The sequence below is a fragment of the Eurytemora carolleeae genome, unplaced genomic scaffold (genome assembly GCF_000591075.1).
Source record: "Eurytemora carolleeae unplaced genomic scaffold, Eaff_2.0 scaffold193, whole genome shotgun sequence".
Lineage (NCBI taxonomy): Eukaryota > Metazoa > Arthropoda > Copepoda > Calanoida > Temoridae > Eurytemora > Eurytemora carolleeae.
In genome coordinates, this window is record NW_019396638.1 from 362,846 (window position 1) to 378,777 (window position 15,932).

At 32.4% G+C, this 15,932-nt stretch overlaps 1 protein-coding gene across 2 annotated transcripts in view; it reads right to left on the reverse strand.

Moving 5' to 3' along the window:
• Nucleotides 1-3,460: 3,460 nt before the first annotated feature.
• Nucleotides 3,461-15,932, reverse strand: part of LOC111706706 (carboxypeptidase B) — a gene marked incomplete at its 5' end in the record, with an annotated part of 19,131 nt that continues 6,659 nt past the window's right edge. The window contains 9 exon segments of one of the 2 annotated variants that reach the window (XM_023479627.1): nt 3,461-3,565; nt 4,116-4,174; nt 5,498-5,566; nt 8,027-8,113; nt 9,339-9,436; nt 10,021-10,120; nt 11,466-11,583; nt 13,807-13,908; nt 14,684-14,758. In XM_023479627.1, the coding sequence (XP_023335395.1) occupies nt 3,547-3,565; nt 4,116-4,174; nt 5,498-5,566; nt 8,027-8,113; nt 9,339-9,436; nt 10,021-10,120; nt 11,466-11,583; nt 13,807-13,908; nt 14,684-14,758 (727 nt within the window). 2 annotated transcript variants of the gene reach the window in all.

The window sequence follows — 15,932 nt, forward strand, 5'->3', positions numbered from 1 at the left end:
AAATTTGATTTAAAGCGAGCTTTTAAACAGCTCATATAAACAAATAAACATGGAAACAAAGAGAAGCTGTCAATAGGAAAGCTTATCTTTAATTACTTGTAAACTTATGATTCTAAAAAAAGCTTGTTAGCAATCAAAACTTAAATAAAAAAGTCGTTTTCATTGTATTGATATAACCACCGACCACTGTATCACACCAAAATTTTAAGAATAATTCTTTGGAATTCTTTGCCAGAAAATTGATGAAAATTACGTTATTTATAAGATACTAGCCTTAGGGGGCGCTTCGCGCCCATCTTCTAAATTAATTGTGAACATGTTCTCTTTGTATACATCGTAAAACAAAACAAAAATAGTTCGCGGATTTTCACAAAAAATTTCGTGGATTTTCAAAATTTTCAAAAATTTAATGAAGATCTGATTTTAATGGAGACAAATATTTGAAATTTTGATCATTCATAAACCTTCCCTGTGGTCACGTGATGTCCCACACAAAATTTGGGCTCGATCGGTTCACACCGTTTTGACGTTTATTGGATACAAACAAACAAACAGACAGACAGACTGACAGACAGACAAGCCAAATTTATATATAGATTCATATTCTCATAAACAATCTTTAAGAGATAAGAAATGTAATTTTCTTAATTATCTAGAACTGCTGGAGATTTTGGAAAATAATTAAAGTATTGATGGATAGGAGGGTTTATATCGAGGAAAGCTATTAGCCACGTATTGAATATGGTATTGATACTAAACTAGATTGAACCAGGTAGATCGTATGATTCTAGTTATTTGACATAAAACAACTTCTGCAATATTTTAGAAATTTAATGAAATCATGTATTATTTTACTTGTTTCTTAAATCTTTAACTTTATAACGTTTCCGCTATGTCTTTGTTTTCTTTTTAGTACTTAATGTTCTATAATATGTATATCATTATATCAAACTAGCTGAAGTTCCCGGCGCTGCCCGTGGAATTCTAGAAAAAAATTTCAAATAAAAAAAAAATCGAATTTTAAAAAATCAATTTTTGTTTAGCCTTTTGGCCAGGTATAGCATACATATATAATACATAACTATATAGCTAAATATACTAGTGAACCCGCAACACTCTTGTCATAAAATTTTATTCAGAAACACAGGTTTCATGCTTTGTGCAATCATATATATAAATAAATATATATATGCTTTGCTATATATAAGATATTAAGGAAACCTACGGAAAACAATTTCCTTTCAGTTAAAATAATAGAGTTCAATCAATTATGATGAAATTAGGCCATTTAGAAAAGATACTAGATGTTTTTGAATAGAATTATTAGAAAGCAAGGTCAGCTTGGTCAGAACTGAAAGAAGAGCTAGCAGGCGACCACCAATCTTTCTTCTCCTGATATCTGTAATGTGAATTATTGAAAGAGAATCTGCAGTAGTGACAAACAATGAACTGGAATCCTGGAACAGAACCTGGTAGGGCTGGAACAGAACCTGGTAGGGCTGGAACCAAGAAGGGTAAAAAACCTACCATATGGAATATCATACATGGTTTGTTATTCAAGAGTTGATGACAAAACGAATACACCGGTTTCCAATTCCCCCGATGCTGCAGGAGGAGATGTAAACACAAATACGGCGATACAAAACTTGGTAAAGAGTGCACCGTGACGTACTATACTTTTCCAATAGAAAACCTGATGGAGCATGAACAGTCTCTGAATTAGATCTGTCGAAAAGTGGATAATGGAAAGTGTAATTTATGGAAAGTGTTACTTATGGCAAACGTAATACGGCAAGTGTAATTATGGCAAATGTATTTATGGCAAAAGTATTATTGCAAATAACTGATCCCAATCAAAGGTTTACAGGGTACCACTGTAAATTGGACATTGCCTTCTCTGCATGGAGGGTCACTTGAAATAACTTTTACAGTCTCTTTAAATGTTAACTTGGACACATCTGCGGACAAGGCAAATCTGCTCTTACTTCAGAACTTCAATACCACAAAGAATGAGATTTCAATGGGGCAAGAACACTTTTTAATTTTGGCTTTTTGAGGTTTAAACTTCATCTTTGGTCTCAGATATTGTCTTTTATTTGTTTAATAACTAATTTGGTATACAGAGCAAAAAGTTAACAACTAAGAAAAAAGAACTGAACAAATTCCGTACAGTCTTTTCTGAAGTCTCATTAAATTTCTTGGGGATGGAGGAGTTCCCCTTTAACGTTCCTCTGCAGATTCACACAATCTTATGCGTGACATTTGTCGACATATTTTACGCACTGCTGAAATTTGCTGTCAAATCTATTTAGTTTTTTTTTAATCTTTAATAAGAGGACATTTTTAGTTTATTTTTAGACTGTTCTTTTTAACACTGTTTTAGAAATTCTAAGAAAAGGGAAAATGAAAAGGCACAATTAACAGCTATAAAGTGTTAGTTTACGAATTTTAAATATCTTAATACATTCTGAGCTGAAAACTTTAGAATGAGATATCCTTAATCCAAATTACTTAATCTGAGTATCCAAAGGACACACTTTTGATTTTCTTCTTAAACCGGTCTTTCTTGGATATAGTAGAGAAAAATCAAAACCGGTTTTTTTAATTGAGAGAGTCCCTCCTGTTTCTGTATTTAATCTTAAATGGCGCGCAAAGTTTCAAATTTATCGGCTTCATATATGCGACTGTGATTGGCTGAATTCTATACACTTTTCAAGATACAAGTACAAGATTAAGTTAGTTTTGATTTTAAGAAAAAGAGAGGATCAAGCATTAATCTCAATATCCACCATTCTAAAGTTTTCAGCTCTGATATTATTACAGCTAAGAAGACTTCAACGTCAAGCAAGGATGCAAGACTAAATATACGAAACAAGGAATAAAACCAAAATAAAGTAAAAAATAATAATTGAAACTCGGAGTAAAACAGGGTCTCCACTCTCCACAATTATCAGAAAATAGATGCGTAGCAAAATTATGCTTTTGGCCGCTATATCACTCTAAAATTTGAGTGGGACTCAAGTCCTAATTGTTGCATTGTTTTATTTGAGCCGAGTATTTATAGTTAAAGCTACGGAGTAAGATCTCTCTGCAGAAAAGGATCGATCTACAGTATAAGGATGTATCACATATCATATATTAGTTTAATCATCAGATTTTATATATTAGTTTAATCATCAGATATTATATATTATGTTTGATCACCAGATATTATATATTAGTTTGATCATCAGATATTATATGTTAGTTTAATCATCAGATATTATATATTAGTTTAATTATCAGATATTATATATTAGTTTGATCATCAGATATTATATATTAGTTTGATCACCAGATATCATATATTAGTTTGATCATCAGATATTATATATTAGTTTAATCATCAGATATTATATATTAGTTTGATCATCACATATTATATATTAGTTTAATCATCAGATATTATATATTAGTTTAATCATCAGATATTCTATATTAGTTTGATCAAACCTGAAAAGATCTGGAGGGACGAGGTGAATAGAGGAACCTTCTCCAATTCCCATGTCAAAAATTATTTGAACATCTTTGTATGTAAATTTCAGTTTATTTAAAACAATAAATTGATTAAGTTACAGAAAAAATCTGAGTAACTGGTATTATAAACTTTTTTGAACATTATTTTGTAATGATGCACTGTTAAAATATTTTGTTCGTAATGCTGAACACAATGTTAGAATTGTATAAAAACATCTTTGTAGATATTTCAAGTTCCCTTCCGTTCATAAATACATAAATTCACAATAGTACCCTTCGATTCAACAGAAGACGAACTTTGTCTTTTTCCGTATAGAAAACTTGCACTTATTAATAGATTTGTTTGCAAGCGGTTTTATATTTAAAACATTAGTTAAACTTTAAAATGTTCAGGATTGTTGAGAAACTGTGTGAAGGCATCTGTTTGAGTTCACGCTGTACACTAGCTTACACTCTGCAATTTTCTAATAATTTAAACGTTATTTTAGAGATGAACACACAGGTCACTCTGTCGTAGATAATCAGATACACGTGTTTAAAAGTACTGTAGTGAATCGGACTCTCTATATTTAAAGGGTCACTTGAAATAACGTCCTCACTTCTCTTTAAAGTTTGTTGAATCATTGCCAAGCGGATGATTTGCAGCCTCTGTCGCCATCTTAAACAAAAAATAACTGAAACATTGTCACAAACTCTTATTTTATCATCCTGATACAAATATATCTCCGCAACCTGATTATTTAACTATCCTATCAGCTTGTTAAGAATGAGATAAATGGAATCAAAGTAGCATTTTTTCCCTTTCTTTATAGTATAAATACTTACACAAGTAGGTTTTCTTTTACAACGGTTTTTTTGTAAAGTAAAGTAAATAAAACAAATAAGGGAGTTTTGCTTTAGGAATACTTCAGCGAAATTCCAAGAAGTTTGTCAAAATAATAGAGTCTTTATCTGCACAAATATTAGAGTCTTTATCTGCACAAACTCTTATTTTCTAACAGAATTTGCAACATAATGGTGAAAACCTTTTATATTTCAAGTTAAGTTAAGGATTTGATGGAATAAAACAATTTATATTTTAAAATATTTTAGATCTGCGACATTGCATGGATTACAAATATTTACAGATTAGAAAATCAGATATTTTGTCTGTTTGCTTGCATCTCACTGTGCCTTTTTCTACGGTGGTAAGCGATTATATCAATATAATGAAGTTTATTCAAGTTTTAATGTTAGCATATTAAGAATTTTAGGTTTACAAGTAAGTAAAGAGAGGTTTTTTAATTAACATCTTCTATTTGTTTCTTTGTTTATGCGTACCCATGTTGTTTAAAAGCTTGATATGAATTAAAATTAAAATCGAAAGCCGTTTTCATTATATTGATATGATCGCCTACCACCGTATCATATTTATAAATGATGTTGAAAATTAGATTCCTATGAACATCTAAAAAATTGCTTAAACAAATTTTTTGTGTTTAAATTTTGTATCTGTAAGTCTTTATAAAGTGCCGCTGTACACGTAGGGTTGTTGTTAGCGTTGGTTTTAGTTTTAAAGAACTTCCAGAATTTAAAGAATTCTTTTTTTGTAAAAGTTTGCTTTTATTCAGTTTGCAATAATTTTATCCTATGAGATAAAAAAGTAAAAGTAAACCTAACAACGTTAGTGTTAACATGGTCGTTTTAGTTCGTGTTTGATTCATTTTTGATTCGTAAATTTTAAATATTATATCACGGTCCACAACGTGATATCTGTCCCCTTAAACTTTCATTACTTTGTAATAAGGACTAAGGACTAACTTTTTTATTTCAATTGCCATTTCATTTGAAAAGGGGCATTCCTTACTTACTATGGTATGGTACTCTTCTAATTAACAAAAAATATGGATATCTTGATCAGGGGTACCATTGTGAATGAATGAGGAGTAAATTGAAATTATATAAGTAAGGAGTATTCTAAAAATATTGAAATATTATTTACCTCCCTCATTGCTGCCCATAATTCCTCACCAATAGGAATAATTTCAGCAGGATCAACAACAAATGATTTCTTAAATAGAAAGAAGGTTTTTGCTAATATTAATTTATGAAACTATTGTGTAATTTATCATTCTTCCTCACTTCATCGTGAATTTCATAATGACCGTGCTATAAAGTAATCATCGTGCCATAATGTTAAATTAGCTGTACATAGCACGTGTGCTATACAGTTTTAAATTTCAAAAATATTTTTTTTCAATTAAATGAAAATAAAATTGAACTCAACTTTATTTTTACTTCTGATTTGTTTCAAACCTTATTTAATTTATAAATAAATAATTAAATCGGAAAAGGAACCTTCTCGATAAAGAGAAAGGAATTGAGTTTTTGCTGCAAACTCTGATGTTCTAATCTCTATATCTTTGTATACCAATGTCGTAGACCTTAGATACTTCAAACTATTAATACTTACATGGATAAAGTAATCTACGTTTGAAATATCGAAGGCTTGCATCATCAGGTTGCAAAGATATTGGGATAAGAAGATTTGAGTTTGTGGCAAAAACTCAATTCCTTTGTGTCCAAAAACTTTATAACACTGCGAACCAAAAAAACAGTGTTAAAAATAATAATTGGAACCTAAGTTCAGAACTTTTAATCTGCGAAGCCTGAACTCGATATACGCGATGGAAACTTTTAAACTGCACTTTCATGTTAATTCAAATATTCAGGAACCAGTTTCAAATATAAAGTAGTTGTAAAACCTGTGGTTGGTGTAATCTGAAGATAACTTGTTAATCCTACAAATATTAAATCTACAGATTGCCCCCCCCTTTAGCTTTCTTACCAGCTGTATCCGGTACATGTGTAGTGACACATTAACTGTACAGTACTCTTGTGTACATTACTATCTTAGTGTACGCAAGTAGTTTGATCAGTATGGAGCTAACCATCACTGGAGATGGGTTAAATATCCCAGAGAGACCCGTGTCGAGAGTCCAAAGTCCAGAGTCCCGAGTCCAGTGTCCAGAGTCCAGATGACAGTAGTACAAAGAGTCTACACCAAGTCCCGAGTCCAGAGGCGTGAGTCCAGTGTCGAGTGTCTAGAGGCGAGAGTCCAGAGTCCGATATCCAGAGATGAGATTTGTATCCATCCTCAATTAAACCAAGAGATAGTGCAGTAAAAGTACGTTTCTTATTAACTTATTTATACATTTATCTTTCAATCTTAGTAACTATATTCTCTGTAACATAAACTAATTTTAGATATTTTTAGATTGAAACCATTGAAATACATATTTAATATTGTCTTTCATGCTTACAATTTGCTGTCTTATATTCTCTTTAAATAGGCTGTAAATCGTCTTAAATAGATTTTACAGTAGTGTCATGTTACTACCTATTCCAGTTAGCTTTGATTTCTAATAAGGTAATATTTATTTGAAATAAATCAAAGTGAACATAACTTGAATAGCAATCAGGATCTAGAAGTCTTGTTTCTCAAACAATTAATCATTCCTTTATAAAAAAGCTGGTTTTTTGGTATGCAACAATTTTCATTGAATCAATTTATCAATCAATCAATCGGCTGAAAGACTAGGCAAAAATGGATGACATAAATAAAGGATTTAACGAAAGAATTAGCTTAAGTTTGTTTTTAATCTTTGTGAAGAAACAATCTCAAGAACTGACGAGGGTCAACCCAGACCGAAATATATTTTCAATAAATGTGGAACTAACAGAGTTATGTAAAAAAAACTACAGGGGGGGGTCAAATTGACCCCCCCCCAGCGGGAATAGGGTTAACAATTCTAGGAGATTTTGTCTATTCGTTTGTAATTTTAGGAGTTTGAATATCAGAGGTTTGTAATTTTAGGAGTTTGTCTTTCTGAAGCTTGTCTTTCAGGAGTTTGTCGTTCAGGAGTTTGTATTTAAGGGGGTTGTCTTTCAGGAGTTTGTATTTTAGGAGTATGTTCTTCAGGAGTTTTTATTTCAGGAGTTTGTCTTTCAGGAGTTTGTATTTAAGGAGTTTGTCCTTCATGAGTTTGTATTTAAGGAGTTTGTCCCTCAGGAGTTTGTCTTTCAGGAGTTTGTCTTTCATGAGTTTGTCTTTTAGGAGTTTATTCTGCAGGAGTTTGTCTTTCAGTGGTTTTTCCTTTCCGGTATTTTTTTCTTTCTGGTGTTTGTCCTATTCGGTGTTTGTCCTTTAACAAGATTGTGTCTTAGGTGTTTGTGTAGCAGGTGTTTGTCTCTCAGGAGTTTTTCCTTCAGAAATTTGTCCTTTCAGGCATTTGTCCTTTTAGGTGTTTGCCTTTAATGAGTTTGTCTTTCAGAAGTTAGGAGTTTGTATTACATGAATTGTACGAGTTGTACAAATTGTACATGTAGGGTTTACAACGCCGCAGGTGGATTTTTTTTTGCGCAATTGCGAGCCCTGTCATTCCGCTCCATTCCACCAAAGTTAAAAACAATTCCGCACCATTCCAAGCAACGGAATTCCGATTGTAAACCCTAAGTATTTCTTACGTACCTTAGCCCAATCATCAGTAGCTCCACCAACTAAATATAAAGCTGCTCCCCCAGCTCCAACAATATATTCTCTCTTTGGGTTTACAGACTATACAATAAAAAATTTGCGATGGATGAGCAACATTAATGTTTAAATGAGGTTTTTTTATTTCGTCAATGATGAACATTTTTTTTATTTTTTGTTCGTTCATTATTTGTTCTGGACGACACCATCGTTTAGAAAAAAAAATTTCGTTGTCAAAATTTCGTTCAATCACGAAAATGATGCCCATCTCTACTAAGAGCCAAGTTCTGCTTCTATTGATGAACCTAATATGTGCAGCGCTCTGTTTGGTTTAGGGTTTCCACCGGAATTCCGGGTTACGGTTTACGTACGGAAATGATCCGGAAATTTTTTCCATTTCCATCATGGAAAAGGTTCCGGAACACCGGAATTCCGGAACCATTTCCGGAACGATTTTTTTTCCGTAAAACGGAAATTTCCGGAACGTTGTTCCAGAATTACGGATCGTTACGGAATATCGTTCCGGAAATTTTCCGGAAAATCGTTCCGGAAATTTCCGGTTTCCGGAACATTTGGTACCAGAATTACATTAAAGTCTTACATATGTAAATACAACACCAGTTATTAACACTAACAATATATGGATGGATGCCGGACGGTAGAAAAAGTTATACTCAATAATCAATATTCAAAGTTACTATAGTGTGAAATATAACTGATAAATCGAGGGGGCGGGGACTCTACTACTAGCAGGGCAGTAGCTAGCGGGGGAAGGGGCAATGATCCTCAATTTTTTTCTTCAAATTTTCAAACTTTGTAAATATGAATTTAATTAAAATAAGAAAAATTTAAGTTCCGGTTTACGGAATGGAAATTTTCCAGTTTACGTTACGTAAACCGTAAAAATTTCCGGTTTACGGAATGAAAACCGGAAATTTTTCCGGTTTACGAAATGGAAACTGGAAATTTTACGGTTTCCATTCCGTAAAACGGAAATTTTTCCGGTTTACGTGACGTAAACCGGAAAATTTCCGGTTTCCATTTATACCGGAATTATCCCAGAATTCCGGTTTACGCAACAAATTTCCGGATCATTCCATTTCCAAAATGGAAATTTTTTTCCGGAAAAATGGAAACCCTAGTTTGGTTGCAATCAGCAAAGTTGTCTGCAACAGTTGCCTTCATTAATCATTGGGGGTTTCAAAATGTTGAACTTTGAATAGGTGATTCAGGATTTAAGATAGCATGGCACTTAAGATTTTCAAACTATTAAATGCGGTCTGCAGGGTTTGAAATTTTTATAATTTACCTCTGAAGCATCTGCTCCTCTTCTAGCCAGGGCATAAAGTTTATCATAATCTTCCGGTAAATCCGATGTATATCCCCAGGAAGTTAACCAAGATTGTCCTGTTGCGAAATAAATATAAAGATGTGCTATAAAGCAAGGGAATAAAGTTTCCAAGGGTGTCCATGGCAGAAACCTGAGAATCAGTGTCAGGTTTGGTATCACATGTTTTTATGGAAAACCAGTACAATTTTCTAATCAGAAAATAGCCTTTTTCATTATCATACAAATCAAAAATCTGCATCCCAATTATAAAAACTATTTCACAATAAAGTATATGTGGCGGGATTTTTTTTATCTACCAGACTATAAATAATTAACACTGAAATGAATTAAGTCTTAAACCAAAATTTCGGCAAAATCAAGGTTTGTGGAACTTTTACAATATAATTCCCCTATTTCAAATAAACATAATTTATAAAGATTTGTTAACTCAAATAAAGCTGTCTTTCTTCTCAAAGATGTTCTTGAAAGCCAGGAGGTACAAAAAGTTTGCTCTAGCTGAAAGCAAAATTGCTTCCAGTGAAAAATCTTATTTCAGTGTATTGCAGTTGTATGAACACTGATTATTCGTTTTCGGTATTTCTGCTCTCAGAAATATCTTTCAAACTTGATTTATTTTCATATTTGCAATATCTATATTTACCGTAAGAATGGAAGGTTATGTAGACCCGAATATTGTTTTTGTATTTAAGAATGGTTTTCTGCACTGCCATAGTTTCAGGTTCAGAATTCTCAGCTGTTCCCTTTAAAATGCAGGGGGGCCATTAATATTTAGATTTGAAGGGATTGAAGACGTAATTACAATTTTAAAAATGGCATGTCCAATTCATAACAGTGCTTTTAAAACCATTGGCCAATATAGGTTGACGGACTTTTGCTTATTGGGCACTCCCCTCTTTACATGGAATCACATTGGAAATTTCACTTATGGCCCTTTTAAAGGAATCATAGCCATAATTTCTAGAAACCATCCATTTATATTGGGATTATAGCCATAATATCTAGAAACCATCCATTAATAAAGGGATTGTAGCCATAGTTTCTGGAAACCATTCATTTATAAAGGGATTGTAGCCATAATTTCTGGAAACCATCTATTTATGAAAGGATTGTAGCCACAATTTCTAGAAACCATCCATTTATGAAGGGATTGTAGCCACAATTTCTAAAAACCATCCATTTATGAAGGGATTGTAGCCACAATTTCTAGAAACCATCCATTTATGAAAGGATTGTAGCCACAATTTCTAGAAACCATCCATTTTTAAAGGGATTGTAGCCATAATTTCTGGAAACCATCCATTTTTATAGGGATTGTAGCCATAATTTCTGGAAACCATCCATTTTTAAAGGGATTGTACCCATAATTTCTAAAAACCATCCATTTTTAAAGGGATTGTACCCATAATTTCTGGAAACCATCCATTTTAAAAGGGATTGTACCCAAAATTTCTAAAACCATCCATTTGTAAAATGAACGTGTAGCCATAATTTCTAGAAACCATCCATTTATAAAGGGGCATGCCTCAATATCATCGGTACCCAGCCTTTAAACCCCGATCTGAGTAATAATACGGATTATCTTGTTCCTAATCTAAAATCCATGGTATTGTTTATCCTTTAAGTAAATTTTACAGAGATAATAAAACTGAAAATAATCCATATTTAGTTGAAAAACTAGAATATCTCATTTAACCTTGATCAGACAAAGGTTTAAAGGGTTCCACTGGGAATCAGTATTTTACTCTTTAAATGTCGAGTCATATAAAATTACGTCCCTTATAGCTTTTTGTAAATCCTGTAGCATATATCTTTTCTTAATATTGAAAAAAATTGAACATAAACCTCATTCATAAGATTCGTTTACAAGCTTTGCAAAGAATTCTTGAATTTTAGGGTTTCCAACGCAAGTGGATTTTATTGGCGCGCAATTGTTACCCTTTAAATTCCGTGGTTTTTTGCAGAATTCCGATTGGAAACCCTAGTATGTTTATAATCGCGTCTGAAGATTTTTAAAACCTTTTCACACATGATTTCGGGAAGCGGGGGGGGCTTCTTTTTGAATCGATACTTTTTTAAATATAGTACCCAATATACTTCAGAACAAGTTCTATTAGAAGCTCCTATTCCGAATCCAGTTGTGCCAAAATTTCTGTTTAAATCCACACCATAACAATTTTTCTTATCTCCCTCCGGTGGTTCACGTCTGTAAAAATAGTTGTAAACAATGGGAACCATAAAACTCTGGAATGAAAGACTTAAGTAATGATAATCCATTTAAATTTTTCCGGAACAAAATTTTCATTTGGGAAATGGAATGATCCGGAAATTTGTTGCGTAAATCGTACCCAGGAATTACGGTTGAAACCCTGGAAACATGTACAATGTACAGGGTGTCCCACGAAACATGACAGTTGGTGAATGGTTTAAAATGTCTTCTTCCATAATTTGTTAACTTGTTTGATACCAACGAGACTAATACAAATATTTTATGGCAGTCATATCTAGATATAAATTTAACTTGTCTGGGTGTCTTTTTGTTTGTATCCAATCAACGTCAAAACGGCTGTACCGATCAGCCCCAAATTTTGTGTGGGACATCACGTGGCCCCAGGGAAGATTTATGGCCAATCAGACTTAAAATATGTAATCTTAAAATATTTTTATCTTAAATCTTTTGTAAAATTTTAAAAATGCGCGAAAAAAAAATATGAAATCTGCAAATTTAAACAAAAAATTTATACTGTACAAAAAGAAGATGCTCACGGATAAAGCCACAATTAAAAGTTGAAAAAACCATAGATAAATAAATAAACATAGATTGTACGCAAAATCACCAAGAATTGTACGGTCATTGAACTCATACTTCTAGGGGTCAAAGTGTACTTCAATGATAAACAGAGCCTAAAACTTAAGACAGTGTATCGTTATAAAAACCAGTTTTGTAACCCGGGTTTCACGAATGGGGTTAGACAGTTTCGTGGATTTCAATATTTTTGTAATGAAATATGAATTTATTTAGTTTCTTCATGTTCTCTATTATTTTTGAATCGCTTAAATCAAAATCTACACAAATGTTAAGACCCCAAACAGGAAACTCGAGAGTTTCGTTCAACGATACTCTTTTAAATTTTGGGCTCAGGGTGGTTTGGTGTTTTATTGGATTTCATAATTATTAAACCACTCAGGAGTGAACTTTATTTCGAGAATATCAAATTATTTCACTGAGCAATATATCATATTGACGAGAACTGAAGAAGGACATGAGAAGGACTAAACTAACTTAAATTTCTCTCTACAGAACGCATGTACACCACAAGGACTCAATGAAATAAGAACAGCCAATGTTCACAACCGACCTAGTTAATCTATATAATAGGAATATCTTTAAAACATCTCTGTACATTTATATCTTTAAAGATGAAAAAATGTCGTCTTATCTATGGAAAAAACAGATGGGCGCGAAGCGCCCCCAAAAGCCTGGTTATGTTAAAGTTGATTTCAAAGTAATTTATATTTGAATAATAAAAAATTTAAAAGAAATAACCTGGAAAATGACTGTAATGGCAAATAAAGTATATGGAAGAAGACATTTAAAATTGTAAATCAACTGTCATGTTTTGTGGACACCCTGTACATATCAACTGTGCAATTTACACAGGTCCATTTCACTTGATACTTCAAGTTAATGATAAAACTCTTTGCTTTAAAACACCATCAAATATTTTGAGCTTGCTTTAATGTCGTCGTCCTATTCCACAGTTTTATGGATTCCACTGTATTAGCACTTGCATTAGGAGATGGGTTTGATTTTCATTTTTAGACCGAGTTTCAAGAGATTGTGCTTTTGGTGCTCTTTATTTTAAAGAGCTAGGTAAAATGTTGGTTCATGAACTATTTTTGGTTGCAAAACGTTACATGGCTGTTCGGTAACTTCACAAATTACGTTCTATAGCGTAACCAAAATTATATTTATATAAGGCACTTATTCTTTAAAATAGTAAGCGACATTTATTCGCAATTATAATTTAAGATATAAAAGTTAATTATCACAAAATAACCCTAGTCTCGGTATTTCCAAAATGTGGTCTGCCTTTTTTGTTCTTTCAATATTACCCAGAGATGTACAAAATTTTTTCAAGATTTTCGACAATTTATGGTTGTATTTGATAAAATTAAAATCCGAAAGTAATAATATTGACGGTAAAAAAATGCAGACCACATTTTGAAAATCCCCGGACCAGGAGAATTTTGTTGGTTATTGGTTCAAGAATCAAACATGTGAAAGTAGGTTGACGACTGATTGTCACAAATGAATAAAAAGTTCAAAGACGACTTTCAACTCGTCTTGCTACTCTGATGTTTCAGAGGAAACCCTGTATATATATATATATATATATAGGGATATTCTAGGAGTGAGGTTACAAACCTGTTTTTTCTCCAAAGTCTCTGATCAGTATGAGTGTACTCATATCCATCAGGGTTCAATAATGGTGCTATATACCAGTCAACACTTTGGATCACTGGATCACTAAATAGTTTTATAGCTTTTCATTGTGTGCCTTTACACTAATAAACTTCTTGTTAAGTTGTTAAAGTTGCTAAAGTTGTTAAAAGGATGTTTTTATCAGTTTTGCCATATAGAATATTAGGGAAGTGTTCTAATCCTAAAAAGACTAGAAGGTCTGAATGTAATGTTTGTTGTGCAATAAAAAAATGGCGAATAAATGTCAGGAAAATTTAAAAGAATTCTAAATAACTATTTTTTAAAAGGGTTTTCCAATCAAAAAAGTAAGTTTTAGGAAACTCAAAAAACAAGAACACTATGTGCTATTTTAGATTTATTTGAGTGCACCGTCCAGCATTTTGACAGTACTGTATTCAAACCCTGTGTGCATTGAAAGAAAATACTTAAAATTATTTTTTTTTCAAAATTGATAATTAGCAGTAAAGTAATAGTCCTTTTGATTAAAATGTTAGGCTTCAAGGGGCGTATTCAGGAATTTGCGCAGGGGGGCTTAAACTTTTTTTACAGGGGGGGGGGGCTCAGTACCCGTTGGGGTCTGAAAACCTTCTAAATCCATAGGTTGCACTGGTCGTGGGGGGGGGAGGGGTAGAGCCCCCATAGCCCCCCTGAATACGACTCATTCAGGTCATAAAATATTCAATGTTTTTATTTACTAGTAAAATCTGTCCACTTTCCTATTTTGCACGTACTATCCTGAAAAATTTTGTAAGAGAACAACGTAGAACTTGGATCACAAAATGTCCAAATATATTTACAAGCTATGTTTTTATTTACTTACCTTGTTTGTTCACTGGAGAAAGTATCAATAAGTTTTTTTATGATATATGTTGAAGTACTGATAGCAATCCATTCTCTAAAACATCAAGTTAATATCCCTGAGAGAGTGATATTAATTTTATAACAAACTTTTAAGAAAACAACCGTTATTTTACCAAAGAGACAATTTGTTTGAACTAATTGAAAAACAATAATCTTTTACTGATTTTTCTAACAAAATTTGAAAATGTGATCATGTATTTACTGAACAAACCATTTTATTAAACGCACAAATTTACTGAATGAACAATGTAATTAAATGATCTTTCAGTTAGGAAACGAACATAATAGATGGAGAATGAAAGATAATGTTAAAAACTAATGAATCAAAAACATTTTCTGAACAGCTGAAAAAGCAATCAAAATGGGTCGTTAACAAATGATAAACCAATGCATTATAAAATCCAAACGCACCCATCTCTAGCTTTGAGCTTTCTAAATGTTGGTCTTAGTGAGAACATGTCTCTATAATCTTTCCTTTAATTTTTCTTTCTTAAATTAAACAGATTTGAACAAAATTAGAAAGCAGATATAAATATTTAATATATTGATATTAAAATTGTTTTACTGTAGTGATGAAAAATCAACAAACTGTTAAAAGGCAAAAACAATGGAGAACCAAAAAGGCTTTGGGGAGTAGCAGAATCCTCTCTGGGAACACTCCAGAGACCAAGTAAAACCAGAGGTAGATGATGGAACCAGTCTATTCCAGATGATTTTTTTCTCAGAGATACATTGACACATTCTTCTGCTTTTGTAGACTGAAGAGGATTTGCGTTTGGCCATCTGCTTGTTTTTTCAATCAGTGTAAAAAGGTGTTTCGCTACTTAGCGATTTCCCTAAAGACCTAATATATATACCGTGTGGTATTTCTCAGGACCGGATCGTAAGACTCCCTTCTCTCAACGCTCTTCATAATAAAAAGGATGATAGTAAGGTTCCGAACGTTTATTTCTCTGAGCCTTCAATCTAAACAAGTTTAATAAACTCACAGAAAAAGCTTTGAGTGATAATCATACAATTACAACAAATAATTCACTCAGGCATTAAAAAACTGTGGCTAGGAACCAATAAACACATATACAAATATCAATCATATTATAATCAAACCGACAAGCATAAATATATATAAAAATAGTTACCACAGTGATCCCAGAATTCTGAACACGGCTAATACTTGCAAAACGAATAAACATATACTGACATAAATT